Source organism: Pelodiscus sinensis, chromosome 10, assembly GCF_049634645.1.
Source record: "Pelodiscus sinensis isolate JC-2024 chromosome 10, ASM4963464v1, whole genome shotgun sequence".
NCBI classification, from domain to species: domain Eukaryota; kingdom Metazoa; phylum Chordata; order Testudines; family Trionychidae; genus Pelodiscus; species Pelodiscus sinensis.
Genome location: NC_134720.1, coordinates 5,068,350 through 5,086,524, shown reverse-complemented (window position 1 = coordinate 5,086,524; position 18,175 = coordinate 5,068,350). Strand labels below are relative to the sequence as shown.

Here is an 18,175-nt window from a genome sequence, read left to right as displayed (position 1 = left end):
ATCTAGACTGGCATGATTTTCCGGAAATGCTTTTAACGGAAAAGTTTTTCATTAAAAGCATTTTCGGAACAGAGCATCTAGATTGGCACAGACGCTTTTCCACAAAAGCACGTTTTTCGGAAAAGCGTCCGTGCCAATCTAGACACGCTTTTCCGCAAAAAAGCCCCGATCACCATTTTCGCGATCAGGGCTTTTTTGCGGAAAACAAATCTGAGCTGTCTATACTGGCCCTTTTGCGCAAAAGTTTTGTGCAAAAGGACTTTTTCCCGAACGGGAGCAGCATAGTATTTCCGCAAGAACACTGACAATCTTACATGAGATCATCAGTGCTTTTGCAGAAATTCAAGCGGCCAGTGTAGACAGCTGGCAAGTTTTTCTGGAAAAGTGGCTGATTTTCTGGAAAAACTGGCCAGTCTAGACACAGCGAACAAGTAACACTTCTGCTCTGCTGTATCAGTTGGAGTCTTGTGTCCAGTTCGGCTGCCACATCTCAGGAACGATGTGGCCAAATTGGACAAGGTCTACAGAAAAGCAATAAAAATTATTAAAGTTCTAGTAAACATGAGCTCTAAGTGAAGTCTGAAAGAATTGGAGACTGAGGGGGAACATTATAACAGTCTTCAAGTACCTACAAGATTGTTACAAGGAGGAGTGAGAAAAAGTGTTCTCCTTAATCTCCAAAGATACTGCAAAGAATTATGAGTTAAAACTAGAAGAGCAGTTTGGGTTGGACATTAGGAAAAACTTCCTATCAGGGTTGTTCAGCACTTGCAATTTCTATTGCAGGTTAGACAAACACCTGTCAGGGAAGGTCTATGTAATACTTAGTCCTTCCAGGAATGCAGGGGATGGACTAGATGCCCTCTCGGGGTCCCTTCCAGTACTAAATTTCTGTGATCCAGACATGGGTAAGAACCCAGGGCAGAGGCCAAGGATGGCGTAGAACAGCATGTGAAAGAGCAACCTGAACGCAGCATCCTGGCTCCCCCGAAGCAGACAGAGCAGGGAGGGGCAGTTTTCAGAACAAAAAGGGCTGATGGCCCAGGGAAGGATTTCAGCAGAGACAGGGACCAGGGAAGGATCAGGGGCAATGTGGTTTTCAGGAGCAAACATGACATCATTGCAAGGAATGGGGGACACTAATGATGCCCACTTCAGCACTGTCTCTCCCCACAGAGGCACCTTCCAGACAGCCCAGTAAGTATTGCAGGGACGGTGATGGACATCACATTTGCCACAGAGTGGTCACTCTGGTGGGTCTGACAGGCGCGACATGAAACTCACATTCACTTTTGCTATTTGGTGCTGAAGGAGGCAGCACGGTGGGAAGGGCGGAGCAGAAAGCTTGCCAAAGAAAACCAACCCTTTGAATATGGCTTATGGGCCAGGACAAGGGTAGGGGATAAAAGCCATTGGGCAGTGTTGTGTCAGCTAAGGTAGTTCTTCTTCGAGTGCTTGCTCATGTGCATTCGAATTAGGTGCACACACACCGCGTGCGTGGATTCCAGAGCCTCCTTTCCTCAGCAGTATCCATCGGGTCATTAGGGAGCCCCATGGAGTGGCGCCACCTAATGATGAATAAGTACCCCTGCTGGCCCTCCCCTCCCTCAGTTCCTTCTTAGAGCCCGTGACAGAAGCTGGAACAACTTGTCTTTCTGACTTTACGCCCCAGCGTGTAGATAGTTCTCCTTTGAAGTTGTTCTTTCTAGTGTAAATCGTTGGCAACTAGTTAGGTAGGTTTTAGCATTAACGTGCCTGTCCCCTATGAGAGAGGGTGATGCCAGGTCCACAGGGTTTTAAGCTTTGTGCGACCTGTTCAAAGCCAATGCCCTGCAGGGACCCCCAAGACTCTTGTTTGAAGTGTCTGGGTGATGGCCACCTTAGAGATCGTTGCAAAATCTGCAAGGATTTTAAATCCTGCACAAAGAGGGAGAGAGATTCCCGTCTGAAGCTACTTCTTACAGAGTCCGCACTTCAGCTGGCGTCAAAATGGGCACCGATAGTGAGGATGCACCGGTGTCGGTACGTGAAGTCTCAGCGGCACCGGTACATACCTCAGCACTGAAAAAGGCTACAGTACTGAGGCACTGTTCCCAGTCTCGGTACGAAAGAAGAGGAGACAACCAAGAAGGAGATCTCCGGGGTAGCAAGGGCCTGGGAGTCTGCACCGGGCTCGCACTCTGAAAGAACACTCACCTCCGCACTATCGAGACATTCCAGGGCTGCTAGGCACCGGTTGGACTAGACCAGGACAAGGTCAAGAAGGGCCTTTACATGTGGACCGACCATCCACCCCTGAGACCATTGGCACTGTGAGGGAGCTGATAGAGCTCACCAGTCTTGTCTCTGGCACTGGACCAGACATCTCAATGGATCAGACACGTGGGGCAGACAAGTCACATACCTCTGGCACTGGTAGCCTTGGTGGCACCAGGCACCTCCGTGACAGCAGGGGCCTGGTCAGCACTGGGAACCGCGTTGACACCGGGAACATCATTGGCACAGTCGGCCTTGTTGGTACCAGAACCTTCGTTGGTACCGGGTCCCTTGTCAGCACCAGTAGCTCCATCGGCACCAGAAGGGCAGCCATCCTCGGCACAAGGATGGGCGGTGCACGGGAATGGGAGAAGCAGCTCACAGATGAGGTCCCTCCTCCAGTGCTCCAGGGAAGACCAGAGTCCAACGCCAGGCACCAGAACAGGCACCTCTTGCAGGCGCCCTGTATCGTTGTTCGACCTCTCCTCCGTTGGCTTGGGCTAGGGAGTCACCTAATTTGAATGCACACGAGTAAGCCATCGAAGAAAAAAAACTATTACTTACCTGTAGCTGTTGTTCTATGAAATGTGTTGCTCATGATCACTCAACACCTGCTCTACCTCTCATTCATCAGAGTTTATCCAACAAAAAGGATCTGAGGGAGGGGAGGGCCGGGCCAGCATTGGTAGTTATTCATCATTATGTCGGCTTCGTTTTAGGTGGCTACCTGCTGGCCCAACGGATACCACTGAGGAGAAAAGGCTCCAGAATCCATGCACATGGTGTGCACACACTTAATATGAATGGCCATTAGCAACACATCACAAACAACAACAGTTACATTGGTACTGCATGTCCTCTGCTCTGAGGCTCAGGACTCAGGTGGAAAAACATCTTTCAGAGTGAACATAAAGAAGATGATCTTTTCGCATTCTGATTTCTTGCCAAACTCAAAGAGGCAGCAGAACAGGGGCGAGCCCTCAGGGCCTGGCCCCATGTACTGCAGATCTGAATAAGAGCAGAAGCCCTGGCAGATGACTGTGGGTTTCATCCAGCTTTCTGGATTTAAGGGTTCCTTGTTGAGGTACAAGCCTAAATCTTTCCGCTCCTCGGAGCTTGTAGGATGAGAATAGAGGACCCACGTGTCCTGCTCTGACTGAACACCAGCAGGTCTTGGGAAGCCAATAACACTCCAATGACAGCCCGTGGGAGGTTCTACCAGTTTTCTAAAGACACCCTGACTCTTAAAGTCCCTCCCCTCAGTGTCGCTCACAGCCTGGACTCTGGGTCCCCCTTTCTTTCTAGCGTTGCAGTACAGCACTGACTTGCCTTCCCTTTTCAATTCAACCATCTGGCATTCCCCAGCATTCTCTGCTAGATAGTTCCCCCTTCTCCAGGTCTCCCCCTGGTCATCACTAACAAAGCAAAAGGGGTGGGGGGACAGAGAACTATTGTCATGTATTCAATAGGCATGTGCTGGAATCACTAGACTCTTAACCTCATTGTTTAGCTGTAAACAGTGGCCTGGTCCCACTGCAAAGGTGGCCCAGTGCTCGGGTACTATGTCACTGTTAGTGAGATCCTTCACAGGGCTCCAGGAGACTCCGTTGTCAGCGCTGGTGACCTGGCACAGACGGGCCTTGTTTTCCTTTTTCCTGATCTGTTCTTGCTCAGAGACGTTTCCCTCCACAGCTATAAAGAACAGAACAATGTTTCCATCCTCTCCATCTATCTTGTACACGGGACATGGGTTCATGGGGCTGTGCGCTACTACACGGTCTTTCTGTGTATCCAATTTCACATTCTCGACAATGATCTGCATTGGTTCCCACTGCCATGTGGTGGCGTGAAGGGGGAGAAAGGAAAAAACACAGATTAAATAAATCCATATTACCCACGACGGATACTTGCATTACACATTTAGGACAGAAACGAGAGGCACCAAAGCCAAGCGAGTGATAAGAGCAGGGCACCGGAAATTGATGGTTCACATGCCAGGGCTGCCACTGACATGCTGTGATATTCAGAAAACTAAATCAAGAGACTGATTTTCACACGTATGAAACCCCCAGAAATCAGGTACCCGGCTTCAGTCATCCATGTCTGTAATGTTGGTTTCGTGACTTGCCTGAACGAGACGGCAAGTGAGAATCAGAGCTCTGGTCCAGACCCTACAGGTCCTGACTCCCTTGTGCTTGGCTGATATTTAATAGCTCATAGCACGGCCAGGGAACCATGGAGTAGGAGGGTTAGAAGAGACTGCAGGGCCAGCTAGTCTGTATAAGCCATTGTTATTGAACATGTATCTAGCCAGAGTGCTCTGAGACCTCAGTTGTGATAGGCGGAGCCCATGCGGCTTGCCTCCCAGCCCACCTCTTTCTGCCTTTGGTCTCTGGATCCGTGCCAGTGACGCTCTGCTGCTGTCTCCCTGCCTGGCTCCCTGCACACAGCGGGGATGCCCTAGCAAGCCTATTGCACACACACCTCTCTGGTCCCCTGTTCTGGTCCTGCACCCGGTTTACTGCCCGCTGAATAAGCAAACCAAGCAAAGTGGCCATGAGCCGTCGATGAAGGTACCTCCAGTCCCTTCGGCTGAGGCCCTGCCCACCTACAGGTGCCAAGTCCCCTTCTGTCCCCCCCCACCAGCATGGGTAGGCGAAAAGGCCATGTGGGTGCATGGCCCTCAGTCTCCCTGATCCAGAGCACAGAGAGGGAGGAGAGCACGTGATCCCAGATTCCCTGGTTGGAGCAGGTGTTCTGGGGGTGGAGTGTGGGCGGAGCCAGGCTGGTGTTTTGGGAACCCTGGGCTGGGCTACCGGACAGCCATGAAGTAGCTTCAATGGAACGTGCATTACCTGAACGGTGCGCTTAGCATCGTCGTACGCGCCTTTCTGCATGACGATCCGCTTGGCACTTTCGTCCTTCTTACCCGCCCGCTGCTCAGCAAAAGCCAGGATGGTGCGGGACTTCTCAATGTAGAGCAGGGCCGGGATTCGATACTTCGATGAACTCTCTTGGAATAACTCATCTACTTGTAGGACAGGAACCAAAAGCTCCAAGCTGGGGGAACGGCACAAAATGGGTCATGATCTAAGTTCCTGTAAGCTGTGGCCCCACCGCTTCCATTACACCTGGTGCAGAGGCTCAGGGCTGCTGCAATCTCTCTCCCTAAGCCCTGGAGCTACTGGGGATGTGTGAGGGGACGCATCCCTGCCAGCCGCAACCACAAGCTTACTGCCCCCACCTCGTCTGCCCCAGCATGGAGCTGCCATGGCCAGAGGAAAGGGGGCCACTTCTGGCCCTCCCCAGCATGGAGCCACTCAGGTAAGTCTGAGCCCCACCTCACTGCCCCACCTTGAGCCGCCCAAGCCCTGCACCCCAAAGCTCCCAGCCCCTCACCAAAGCCCATGTCCCCAGCCCGGAGCCTTACCACCTCCTGGGCCCCAACACCCAACCCAGAGACTATACCCTCTTCTGCCTCCCGATCCCTCATCCCCTGCCCCACCCCAGAGCCTGACCCAGCATCAGTGATCGCTCCCTCCCTCCCCTCCTGGATATGCGTCTATGGGCCCTCCCCGTTCTTGGCACCTCCTCCTCCGCCACCTACAACCTAGCAGGGAGGAGTGGCCGACCTTTCCATTTCCCTCCCCCAGCATTCATCCCCATCCCACTGACTGTGATGGGAAAACTGCAAGTGGAAACCTACTGACCTCACCACCTGGCCTCCTGATCCCTCCCCCAGGGGTGTCACCTCGACGGCTGCTGCCCAACGGCCTGTCCTTGCTCCCTCTCAGGCATCGGCAGTGACAGGCACAGGGTGGGCTCTGCTGTTACCATGTTCCCTAGACCCCCATCCCTGGGGGAGCCTCACCGTTCCCAACCCCAGCAGTAGGAAGGACTCAGGGTATGTCTACACTGCCACCCTAGTTCGAACTAAGGTGGCTAATATAGGCATTCAAAGTTGCAAATGAAGCCCAGGATTTAAATATCCCGGGCTTCATTTGCATCTTGCTGGGCGCTGCCATTTTTAAATCCCCATTAGTGCGGACTCCGTGCCCGTGGCTACACGCGTCACGGAGTAGGTAGTTCAAATTAGGCTCTCTAATTCTAACTACTGGTACACCTCGTTCCACGAGGGGAGAGGATGTCTGAACATTGCCACCTAATGAGTTTTGTGAGTCGGGGGTTCCACGTGGGAGCAGAGCAGAAGAAAAGAGGCTGAGCTGGGGGAGGAAGAGTGGGAGAACGTTGTTTGTCGCTCGTGGTGCTCAGGGATGAAATTGAATCAGAAATTGGAGTAACTCATAGAATCATAGAATCATAGAGCAGGAAGAGACTTCAAGAGGTCATGAAGTCCAGCCCCCCTACCCAAGGGAGGACCAATCCCAACTAAATCATCTCAGCCAGAGCTTTGTCAAGCGGAGACTTAAACACCTCTAGGAATAGAGATTCCACCACCTCCCTAGCTAACACGTTCCAGTGCTTCACTACCCTCATAGTGAAATAGTTTTTCCTAATATCCAACCTAGACCTCTCCCACTGTAACTTGAGACCATTGCTCCTTGTTCTGCCGTCCATCACTACTGAGAACAGCCTCTCTCCATCCTCTTTGGAACCTCCATTCAGGAAGTTGAAGACTTCTATCAAATCCCCCCTCACTCTTCTCTTCTAAAGGCAAAACAAACTCAAATCCCTCAGCCTCTCCTCATAGGTCATGTGCTCTAGCCCCTAATCATTTTGGTTGCCCTCCACTGGACCCTCTCCAATGAGATCACATCCTTCCTGTATTTGGGGGCCCAGAACTGGACACAATACTCCAGGTATATGTCCACACTACGCCTCCATGATTTTTCCAGAGACTGAGATAAGGCTGACTGGTCTGTAGTTCCCTGGATTGTCCTTCTTCCCTTTCTTAAAGATGGGCACTACATTTGCCTTTTTCCAATCATCTCTGGACTATTCAAAGATAATAGCCAAAGGCTCCTCAATGACATTTGCCAAGTTCCTCAGTACTCTCGGATGCATTAAGTCCGGACCCAGGGATTTGTGTACATTTAGCTTTTCTAACTAGTCCTTAACCTGTTCTTTCCCCACCAAGGGCTGTCCACTTTTGTCCCATATAGTGCATTTGTCTGGGAGCTGACCTTGTCCGTGAATACAGAGGCAAAGAAAGCATTGAGTACTTCAGCTTTTCCCACATCATCTGTCACTAGGTTACCTCCTTCATCCAGTAGGGGCCACACACCCTCATTGATCACCCTCTTATTGTTAACATGCCTGTAGAAAGCTTTGTTACCCTTCACATCCACTCGGGGAAGCCCAGCGAGCTGCGGGGAAAGGAAAAGCTGCGCCGGAGCTAACAACGGGCTCCGGGCCAGTTGGGGGAGTGATCCTGCCAAAGATGCAGGCGGTAGAGATAAAGGAAGAGCCAAGTCAGTGTCAGGCACCTGGGGCAGGTGAGGAAATGCTGTTGGTAGGAGCAAGCAGATGCGGCTCAGATCCCTGGGCAGCTCGAAATCAGACCCTGGCGGCAGCGGGAAGGAGTCCGGGAGTTGGGAAGTGCAATGCGGTAGCGAGGGGACAGGCGCACGCAGAGCCGGCGGCAGAGAGACCAGCCCCGGCACTTACGGTGCCCGACACGGGATTAACCTGGTGCCCCCTGCGCCCGTCCGAGAAGGCAGGAATGTGGCTGCAACACAGGTGGGGCTTCGCTCAGGGACCGGGCTCCACATTGCAGAGTGCGGGGGGGTAGTGATTCCCTCCCTGCTGGCGCTGCAAGCTGCTCTCTGATCTGCACTTCCGGCAGCCTGCGGGTCACTCCGTGGGGAAGGCCAGAACCCTTGGGCTGGCTGCCCAGACAGTGAGTCACTTTCACTTTCACTTTCTTAGCAGCCAGGCAGCTGGAGCACCAGCTCCCCAGGTCCAGCCGGCGGGACGCTCTGTGGGGTGGGGGCTGCATTCAGCACCAGGAGACAGGGAGACAGGGGCTGGGGGGGCTCCACGTTGCGGGGCCGGGGGAGAAGAACAACATCACTGTGTTACTTATCACGCAGAAGAACCAGTAAAACAGGGTCCCACCCAAGCTGACGCGGCCTGGCCCACCTCACCTCATGCCGGTGGCAGGGGGAGACTCACCAAGGGGTGGCCCCACCCAGCCCTTCCCAGAGAGACAGCAGCACAGCAGCACCCTCCCTCCAAATGCACGAGGCCACCTCACTCGGCTGGACCAACCCCGCTCTTACCTGCTTCCTGGGTGATCCATTTTGGGGGCGTTGTTCCAAATTTAGTGATGAAGGTGCCTGGTGACGGCTCTGGCTACACAAATGCTGCCTCACATTCCCTGTGAGAAAGAGCAAGCAGAGAGGTGCAGAAAGTGACATGGATTAGGAGAGAGGGTCCCATTAGAGGAGGATGGAGTGTCGGTTCCCCTCTCCATTGGTGGCGCAGACAGAGAGAGCAACCTGCGGAGCCGGTTCCTAGAAGCAGGGCGAGACGTTACCTCAGGCTGTCGCTGACACAGCACCCCAGGAGTGGAGTCAGGGACTGAGTCTCAGGAACTGCAGGGGAGTTATAAAAGGGCTTCAGCAGTGATGTAGCCACCAGCAGATGACAAAGAGAAAAGGGAGCGCAAGGGGTGGAACAGCAGGAGGTGGAGTCCAGTGTTCTCTCAGAGGAGGTGACTGGTGATATAAAGGCTGAGGCATGTGGAGCCCAGGGGGAGGAGACTCCATTAGAGTCCGCCCCTGGGAGTGAAGGACGATGCCTTCGTTAGAATTGAAAGTTTTATTCTTTTTATATTTCTTGTCTTAGGTATAGTAATATAGTAGTAATGTAGCAATAATATAGCAATATAAGGCATATATATTAACATACATTTAATATTTTAGAAATTAAGTCCTTTCAGTTGAAGGTCTATTTTCTTTGTTCTGAAGTTTAGTAAATGTCCTAAAGTAGAAAAACAGTTCTGGGTATTGAGGCTGCGTTAATAAGATTACAGGAATTCTGCTAATGTGCAAGGCCAAAGCCTTAATTGCTTGATTTACAATTGCAGATCTGTAACCTCCAGAGTTCTTGTAAATGTTGCTCATGTGTGTGAATGTGTCGAGATAAGATGAAAAGTCATATGGTTTTGGAACCAGATGGCTGAAGAAGGGGGAGTGAGTGAGCATGGGCAAGGCCAGAGGACGAAACAAACTGACTGAAGAGGAGCCCTCTATAACCATCGATGTATACCCCCTACTTACAAGAAGATCGGATAATTGGTAGATTGACAAGCTTAAAGTGGAGCAAGCATCCCGAAAGGACAATTGATTAGGATGAGCCTTCAAGAGATGTTTGGGAACGATTGACATCAACAAGATAACATTCCGGTCACAAGATGACAGAGCAGAATCCATGGATTTCAACAAGAGAAACGGATTATAAAAAGCAGGGTGTTTTGCTATGAAACTTGGGTTTGTTTTGCCAACAAATCCAGAGGAGCAGACTCTGGACTGGTAACTATGACATTGTCTGACGAGACTTTGTGTGTATGGTGTTTGTGTGTATGAGTGATTGAAAAGCATATGCAACTGTTGTATGCTCAATAAATGCAGCGTACTGCCTTTTCCCCTATAAAAGATCTCGTGTGCTTCATTTAAGCATAACACCTTTAGAAACTGTGATTGTTCAGGGACCAGAAGACACGGAGTCACAGGTGATGCAAATAGCTACGGCCTGTGATGTGCTAATCTCTAGGCTACCACAGAGAGACAATAGCAAGGGATGCCATTCCCACTCCTCCACCCAGCACTACACTGGCACAATACAGGCCAAGAGACCAGCCCCTTCTGGTGGGTTATTGGCATTTGATCCATCACCAGCATTGCTCAAGTCCCTTACATTGTGTGGCCCCTCTTTACTTCCTTGGTGTTTACCTGGTGTACCTATGAAACATCTAGTTCCATCTCCATTTAACCGAGGACTGCCCTGACCCAGTGTGGAGAAGCGCTAAGGGAGGACATAGGTGTTGTATGAAATGTTACTGTTCTCGCCCAGACCCAGGATTGCACTCAGGGAAAGTTCCGATACTCTGGTTGTTGGGGTACATACATCCAACCATCCAGCTATCACCCATATAGGCATGTACAACGTTTAAAGGCCAGGGCGCCTGGCCGTGAGTACCTCCATTGAGGGAAGGAAGGGGCAAGCCTGGGACTGGCTATCACGCTGTTTCTCCCTCTGAATCTCTGGGCTCTTGGAAGGCTGAGGAGAGAGGGTTCGGGAATACGAGGCCCCACAGCTGGGCTCTGGGGACAGACGGGGTGCAGGTATCTGGTCTGGAGGGGGCCATGGTTGGGCCCTGGAGAGGAGGCTGGTTGGATGTATTGACTGCACGGAGACATGCAGGGGAGTCTGTGGAGGGAGGCTTGTGGGTGCCTGGCTCCCGGCTGGGCTTGTGGAGGGGAGCATAGTGGGGCTGCCAAACAGGAACTGGGCTGTCAGAGGGGTTTCTTTAACTCTCTGCTCCCAGGAGACTGTTTGGGTCTGTCTGTTACAGACACAGTTGCTGACAGCGGTGCTGAAATAAATCACCAAAATACCTGAAGCTCACGTGGCCACACCGTGGTATTTTGACAAACACCTTTGCAGCATTCTGAACTCCTGTGCGCAGAGGACGGAACGTGTTGGTGCAGAAAGTCCCAGGAGCAAGGCCGAGCTAGGACTAAGTTAGCGTACGTCTGTTTGGGACCTTTCACCTGGGTGATGGGGATGAGCTAATGCCCGCACAGGGCTGCAGCCTTGAACATAGATAGAGAAAGGAGGCGTCGCAGCAGGTTGGTGTAGGGGAGCTAAGTCCATACTCCCTTTTCTACTGAAGAGGTGTGTAACAAAGAAGGAACCAAAAAGCCCCGACAGGCAGAAGTAAGGGACGCTGCTCTGCAGCAGTTCAGTCCCTTCAGTTCCCCCAGTCTGCTCCCCGACCTGCCACCCTCAGTTTACCTGGCTGTTTGGGAGATCCCAAGAGGGGATAGCAACCTCTCAACCGGCTCAGAATGCGGTCGCCATCAAAGGAAGAGAGGGGAACTTGCCCCTGTCCCTCTGGTTTTTTTCTAGGGACTTGTTTGAAGTGTGAAACATGGTTTGGGGTGTTATTTCCTGTTGGTGTCAGTGAAGAGACACCTTCCGCTTTAGAGATAAGGACAGCAGGGTGTGACTGCATAGTGTCCGATAAGACTTATAAGAACATAACATAAGAACATAAGAACGGCCGTACTGGGTCAGACCAAAAGTCCATTTAGCCCAGTAGCCTGTCTCCCAATAGTGGCCAGCAAGAGGTGCCCCAGAAGAGGTGGACCGAAGACAATGATCAAGCGATTTGTCTCCTGCCATCCATCTCCAGCCTCTGACTGTGTTGTTATACTGTGTTGCTTGTGTCCTTAACACAGTTCATTTGTACTGTTTTGAAAATAAAACAAAAATGTCCCTGCTTTATTTGAAGTGCTACTCTGGGGTGGGGCTGAAGAGGAGGGGTTCACTGTGCAGGGGCGCTAGCAATCTGGCCACAAAATGTCGACAGTGAGAGGAAGAAAAACTGGTTTGATCGGTTTTCACTTTTGGTGACTTTTCCATGTCGACAGCACTTTTGTCGCCAAACCTCCCCACTGTGGACACAGCCTCAGAGTACAGGCTGGGATGCTGCCGTAGCCCCAGGACAAACAAGGCCCAGGCTGTAGCCCCAGCAAAATAAGCCAACCCCACATTTGCCTCCCTTCCTCTCCCAGCCCATGCCCATCCCTGTGTTCCACGGGATCCCTGCTTTCCTTCCAGTCCCAGCACTCACCTCGCCTGCTCTTCTTCATCTCCTGCCTCTTCCCTAGATGCTTGTGTGGACAGAATTCCGCCTAGAGCCAACACCATGTACCCCCGTCCTATACCCCAACACTGCTTCAGCCTGGACCCCGTCCTGCACTCCAGTGACCTCCCACAGCGTGCACCTCTCACCCCCTCCAGCTCACAAATCCCTTGGTCCTGGCCCAAAACCCATTCCCCTCTCCCAGCCTAGTGAAAGTGAGTGAGGGTGGGGGAGATGATGGAGAGAGGAGGGGATGCAGTGGGAGGAGCCTGAGAGAAGGGGCGGAGCATGGGGGAAGAGGCAGAGTGGATCCCGGGCTGTGCTGCCCGTTACCAGTGATGGGCTAAGAGGGGTAGAGCGCTGCGCAGCTCAGGGAGTTTTGTGAGTCGGGTCCCGTGGGAGCGGAGCGGAGGGAAGGGGCAGGCTGCGGGAGAACACGGCTCGTCCTCGTGGTGCTCGGGGGATGAAATCGAGTCCGACATTGGAGTCACTGGGGAGCCCAGCGAGCTGCGGGGAAGGGGAAGCGGCGCCGAGCTCACAAGGGCTCCGGGCCGGTCGGGGAGCGCTGCGCTCGGTGCCGGAGACGCGCGAGTGAGAGATGGAGGCGGAGCCGGGTCAGCGGCAGGAGCGAGCGGCTGCGGCTCCAAACCGACCCTGGTGGCAGCGGGAAGGGACCGGGAGCTGGGAAGCGCGATGCGGTAGCGCGGGGCCGGCGGCAGAGGGACCAGCCCCGGCACTTATGGTGCCCGACTCGGGATTAACCTGCCCCCCCCCTCCCGCGGAGGCAGGAATGTGGCTGCTGCACAGGGGGGGCTTTGCTCAGGGACCGGGCTCCGCGCTGCGGGGGGGGGGGGGGGCGGGGAGGCGAGTCCCCCCCCCCGCTCCCCCGGGGCTGCAAGCTGCGCTCTGATCTGCGCTCCCCGCAGCCCCCGGGTCACTGCGCCGGGACGCCCCGAGCCCTGGGGCTGGCTGCCCAGTGAGTCACTTTCGCTTTCACTTTCTCAGCTGCCCGCTGGAGCACCAGCTCCCCAGGTCCAGCGGGCGGGACGCTCTGCGGGGTGGGGGCTGCACTCAGAGCCGGGCAGCAGGGAGCCAGGGGTTGGGGGGCTCCACTTTGCAGAGCGGAGGAGAAGAACAACATCACCCTGTGACTTGCCAGACAGAAGAGCCAGTAAAACAGGGTCCCACCCAAGCTGACGCGGCCTGGCCCACCTCACCTCATCCCGGTGGCAGGAGGGGACTCACGGAGGGGTTGTCCCACCCAGCCCTTCCCATAGAGACACCAGCACAGCAGCACCCTCCCTCCGAATGTGCCAGGCCACCTCACTCGGCTCGACTAACACTGCTCTTACCTGCTTTCTGTGGTTCCCATTTTAGGGGTGTTGCTCCAAATTTAGTGATGAAGGTGCCTGGTGACGGCTCTGGCTACACAAATGCTGCCTCACGTTCCCTGCGAGAAAGAGCAAGCAGAGAGGTGCAGAAAGTGACATGGATTAGGAGAGAGGGTCCCATTAGAGGAGGATGGAGTGTCGGTTCCCCTCTCCATTGGTGGAGCCGACAGAGAGAGCAACCTGCGGGGCCGGCTACTAGAAGCAGGGTGAGACGTTACCTCAGGCTGCAGCTGACACAGCACCCCAGGAGTGGAGTCAGGGACTGAGTCTCAGGAACTGCAGGGGAGCTGGAAGAGGCCTTCGGCAGAGCATTGGCTCCCAGCAGACTGCAAACAGAAAAGGGAGGTCACAGGGAGGAACAACAGGAGGTGAAGTCTTGTGTTGTCTCAGAGGGGGTGACTGGTGATGTGAAGGCTGAGGCATGTGGAGCCCAGGGGGAGGAGATCCGCCCCTCCATTATCGTTCACCCCTGGAAGTGATGGGACGATGCCTCTGGAGACTGTGATTGTTCAGGGACCAGAAGATGCCGTGTCACAGGCAACACAAATAGCTATGGCCTGTGATGTGCTAATCTCTAGGGTACCACACAGAGACAACTGTGATTCTCACTTCTCTGTCCAGCACCACATTGGCACAATATAGGCCAAGAAACCAGCCCCTTTTCATGTGCTATTGACATTCGGTCAATCACCAGCATTGCTCAAGTCCCTTATATTGTGTGGCTCCTCTTTACCCTCTTGGTATTTACCTGGTGTACCTATGGAACATCCATTTCCATCTCCATTTAACCGAGGACTGCCCTGCGCCAGTGCGGAGAAGTGCTAAGGGAGAACGTAGGGGTTTTAAGAAATGTTACTGTTCTCGCCTGTACCTAGGCCTGCATTCTGGGGAAAGTTCCAGCTGTTGTTGGGGTGCATACATCCGAATATGCATCTATAGCCCATATAGGCATGTACAATGTTTAAAGGCCAGGGCGGTTGGCCATCAGTACCTCCATTGCATATTGTGAGGACTTACGCAGTCAAGGGCAGTCAGAACAGAAACTACTTTCTTATGTCCTGGGAAGAAACAGCAGATAAGGAAACAACACCAGGTGTGATTCCTGTAAACGGGTATAACAATGGGAGGAAATGGTGCTCTTGGAAGAGTCAGCCCACTCAGAACTGTCTCTGCCTTGTATTGGTTTACAGGCTCTTTTGAAAAAGCACCCTGTTTTCAAAGGAACCACGTCTAGACCGCGGTTTTACTTTTGAAATGGCGCTTGTTCGAAAGAGTGCCATTACGTGATTATGCAAATGAAGCATGGGATAGTTAAATCCCTGCTTCATTTGCACTTTCAAAGTGCTTCATTTTACATCCCTCTGCTGACAGCGGGATGTAGTCTAGACACAGCGAGTGAGAAGTAGCTCCCACTGGAAATGAGACTCCAGCAGTGGTAGATGATAATGATATTAAGATGGGACTTGAATGAGAGACCTGGGATAATTGTAGCTGTGATAAACAACAAATCCAAAGGTGCCTTATTGGGTGGTGGGGTTGGTGTAAAAATTGTAAATACAAGCTGTGATTTCACTCACTGTATATCTGAGATCATCCCAGCAGCATTCTTTACTGGGGAAGGAGTGAGAGGAAAGGAGATTCATTCAGCAGAAACAGCCAGCGCCAGAGAGAGACGGGGGGATTTTTGATGGTTTAAAGGAACAGCTGCTGCAGATAACTCAGGCAATTGACCCAGTACTATCAGGAGCCCTTTTGTTGAAGAGGAATAATTGGTTTGGATGTAACTCATGGAGTGTGCGGCACGTGTCTCGCGGGGTGGAAGGTGCCCCTACAGCGGGGTAAGATCCAAGAATCTGTGCTGCAGAACCAGGAGCAGAGATTGCACTGAGTCAGCAAGCTGAGTGGGTGAGGGTGTTTCCCTGGTACTTGGACTAAAGATAAAGCCGAAGATGTAAAATCCAATAGGGTTGTTAGATTGTGGGTAATAGAATAGTGGAGAAACTGCATGAACTTTTAGTGGTTACTCAACTATTCTATAGTCGCTGGGGCAGGGCCAGCAGCCAGTGCAATCCAGCCCCACACTGCGGGAGCCCCCTGCCATTCTGTGCTGCTGCCTGGGTACCAGCTATTTAAAAACAGCTCCTCTCACAGACCGACTGTCTGCCACCCTGGGCTGCTGCCTCTGATACAGAGGCAACAGCACAAGGTGGCATCAGTCATTGTCTGCGGGAAGCTCACTGCAAAGAGAGGCTGCTACAGGGTACGGTGTCACAAAGAATCCCCTACCCATGGTGAGCCATGGCCTGCTGTGGGCAGTGGCTGCTTCCCAGCAACCTCCCTTGCCCCCACACTGCACTGCTGCCTCTGAAAGGAGAGGCATAGTGTTGGGGAGGGGTGGGACAGGCAGGACTGCAGAGCTGGCGCTGGACGGAACCGGCTTTTAAGTCAGTTCTTTACAACACCAGCTTCTGCTTTCTCTCGCCTTGCGGCCTCTGATATGCTGCTTTTCCATTAGCACCTGGTGGTCGAAGGAAAGGTTAAAATTAAGCCAAGTGCGCCCCGGGCCAAAACCTTTGAGAGCCACTGGTGTAGTGGGACAGTAAAGATTGCTTTGAGCGGGTGAGGAGATGCCATAGCTCCTCGCGCACTTTGTCCCCCAGTCTGTGCCTACGAGGGACTGGCTCTTCCTACTGCAGGTGCCTTCAGGCAGAATAGCAGAGTAAGGGGAATGAAGTGGGAGCTGGAAGCCTTTATTTCAACAGCCCCCCAGATCTCTCACACAAGTGCGCCTTTGCCGCCTCCAACTGCTGCAGGCTCATCATCCCCCTTCCAAACGGCAGGAACAGAAGAAACAAATGGGAGGGGCCTTCCTGCACAAGCACCTCCCACAGGCAATGGTAGCGTCACCCTGACAGTCCCAGAGCCAAAGGGTTCAAGGCAACTTCCCAGGTCCCCACGGTTGGGGGGGGAGGCGTACGATGCTTCAGGGGCTGCGGAAATGCAGGGCCAAGGGTGGCTTCAGGGATGAACAGGGGGTCTGGGGCTGGCAGCAGGAGTCGGCCCCGCCCCTTCACTCCCTAGTGGTGGCGGGAAGTGGAGTGACCAGCCCCACCCACTGCACCAGCTCCCAGTGTTGCTTGGGGGAGGGGGTTTGGGAGAGGAGTGGTGAGGAGGGAGAATAGCAGGAGTAGGACTGGGGCTTGGCCTGGGATATGGGGTAGGGTGTCCTTGGCCTGCCATCCCCCCAGTATGTGCTACAGAGCCCTAAATGGGGCACTACTCCAATGGGCATGGAAAGGCCCTGCTAGAGCCCCAGACTCACATACTTTCCCTCACAAATGAAGGGAATTAAAGTGGGGTTTGTTGCCTGATGTTAGCAGGTTAATGTTATTAATATGGATAATGGGGGTTAAAGGTTCACCAGTTGATCTGATCAGAAGATAATAAGGTTCTTGTTCCGGAGTCGGACCTCACAGAGTTTGCGCCGGGACCCTCGGGGTGTTTGACAGGGACACCCCCACTGAGACAAATGGAGCCTTCAACACTTTTATTGAGGTAAATGGAATAATAAGCAAACAGCCACTCAATGGCAAATGAATGGGTTACACAGGCGATACGACTGTTCTAGCCACACATGTGGCATCACAGACTGGAAAGCTTTCGATGGCTGTACTCACACCCGGCTTTGGGGGAAAGGAACAAAGGAGCAGCCTCACCCCTGGCCTGCCAAGAGCTCAGGTCCCGGTTCCTCAGTCTCTGAGCAGGAAGGGGTGCAAAGCTCAGGACACGCTGAACCTCTACGAGCCAGAGATGCCTCCACCCAGAAGAGTTTTAATTGAACTGACCAACACAAACAAAATTAAAATCTGACTAATAAACAGAAGGGAAATGAACAAAGAACTGAAACCGAGTATCCTGGAAGCTCTGAATCTTTGGAGCTACTTGGTAGATGGGAGCACTTGAGTCCTGCTTCTGTGTCAAAACTTAAAACCCACCTCTGCTGTGCTCATGTCAGGTGACACATACAGGCCGTCCTTGCTCTAAGTCCAAGACAGATTTTAGAAAACTTGGACTTACAGCGAAACAACTGGAAGTGGGGAATTATATTCCCATGGATGACTTGCTGTCCTCTATTTGTTGTTTTTTTCCACAACTTATGAGCGGGGAATGGGAGGACGTATCAAGTATCAGTTCCTACAATTGTCAATGACTTTAGCATGGAACGGATGGATACCGGGGCGATTCATAGCGGGGACGCCCTGTACAGACCTATTAATGATATTAGCTCATTCTCACGTCTGCTATTTCTGTCCTACCTGGTTCTAAGTGGTGAACCTGTTACATTTCACCTGTGTATGAACTTAGGAAGACCCTGGTACCAGTTATACTTCACAATTAGGGCACTACTATATATGCTTTAGCTCATCACTTCTACCTAGGTGATAGGTCCCAAAGGATATGTCTACATTACCCCCCTAGTTCGAACTAGGGGGGGTAATGTTGTCATACGGAGTTGCAAATGAAACCCGGGATTTGAATTTCCCGGGCTTAATTTGCATAAAGCCGGCCGGCGCCATTTTTAAATGCCGGCTAGGTCGGACCCCGTGGCGCCAGCTGGCTTTATGCAAATGAAGCCTGGGAAATTCAAATCCCGGGCTTCATTTGCAACTCCGTATGACTACATTACCCCCCC

At 52.7% G+C, this 18,175-nt stretch overlaps 1 protein-coding gene and 1 pseudogene across 1 annotated transcript in view; both read right to left on the bottom strand.

The window, feature by feature from the left end:
- Positions 1-13,516, bottom strand: part of LOC102443738 (sialidase-2-like) — a 35,638-nt gene extending 22,122 nt beyond the window's left edge. Inside the window, exon 1 of the mRNA XM_075937408.1 lies at positions 13,444-13,516. Within this exon, the coding sequence (XP_075793523.1) occupies positions 13,444-13,463 (20 nt within the window). The 5' untranslated portion in view covers positions 13,464-13,516. The remainder of the gene's footprint in view (positions 1-13,443) is intronic.
- Positions 181-13,536, bottom strand: LOC102443493 (sialidase-2-like; annotated as a pseudogene).
- Positions 13,537-18,175: the final 4,639 nt, after the last annotated feature.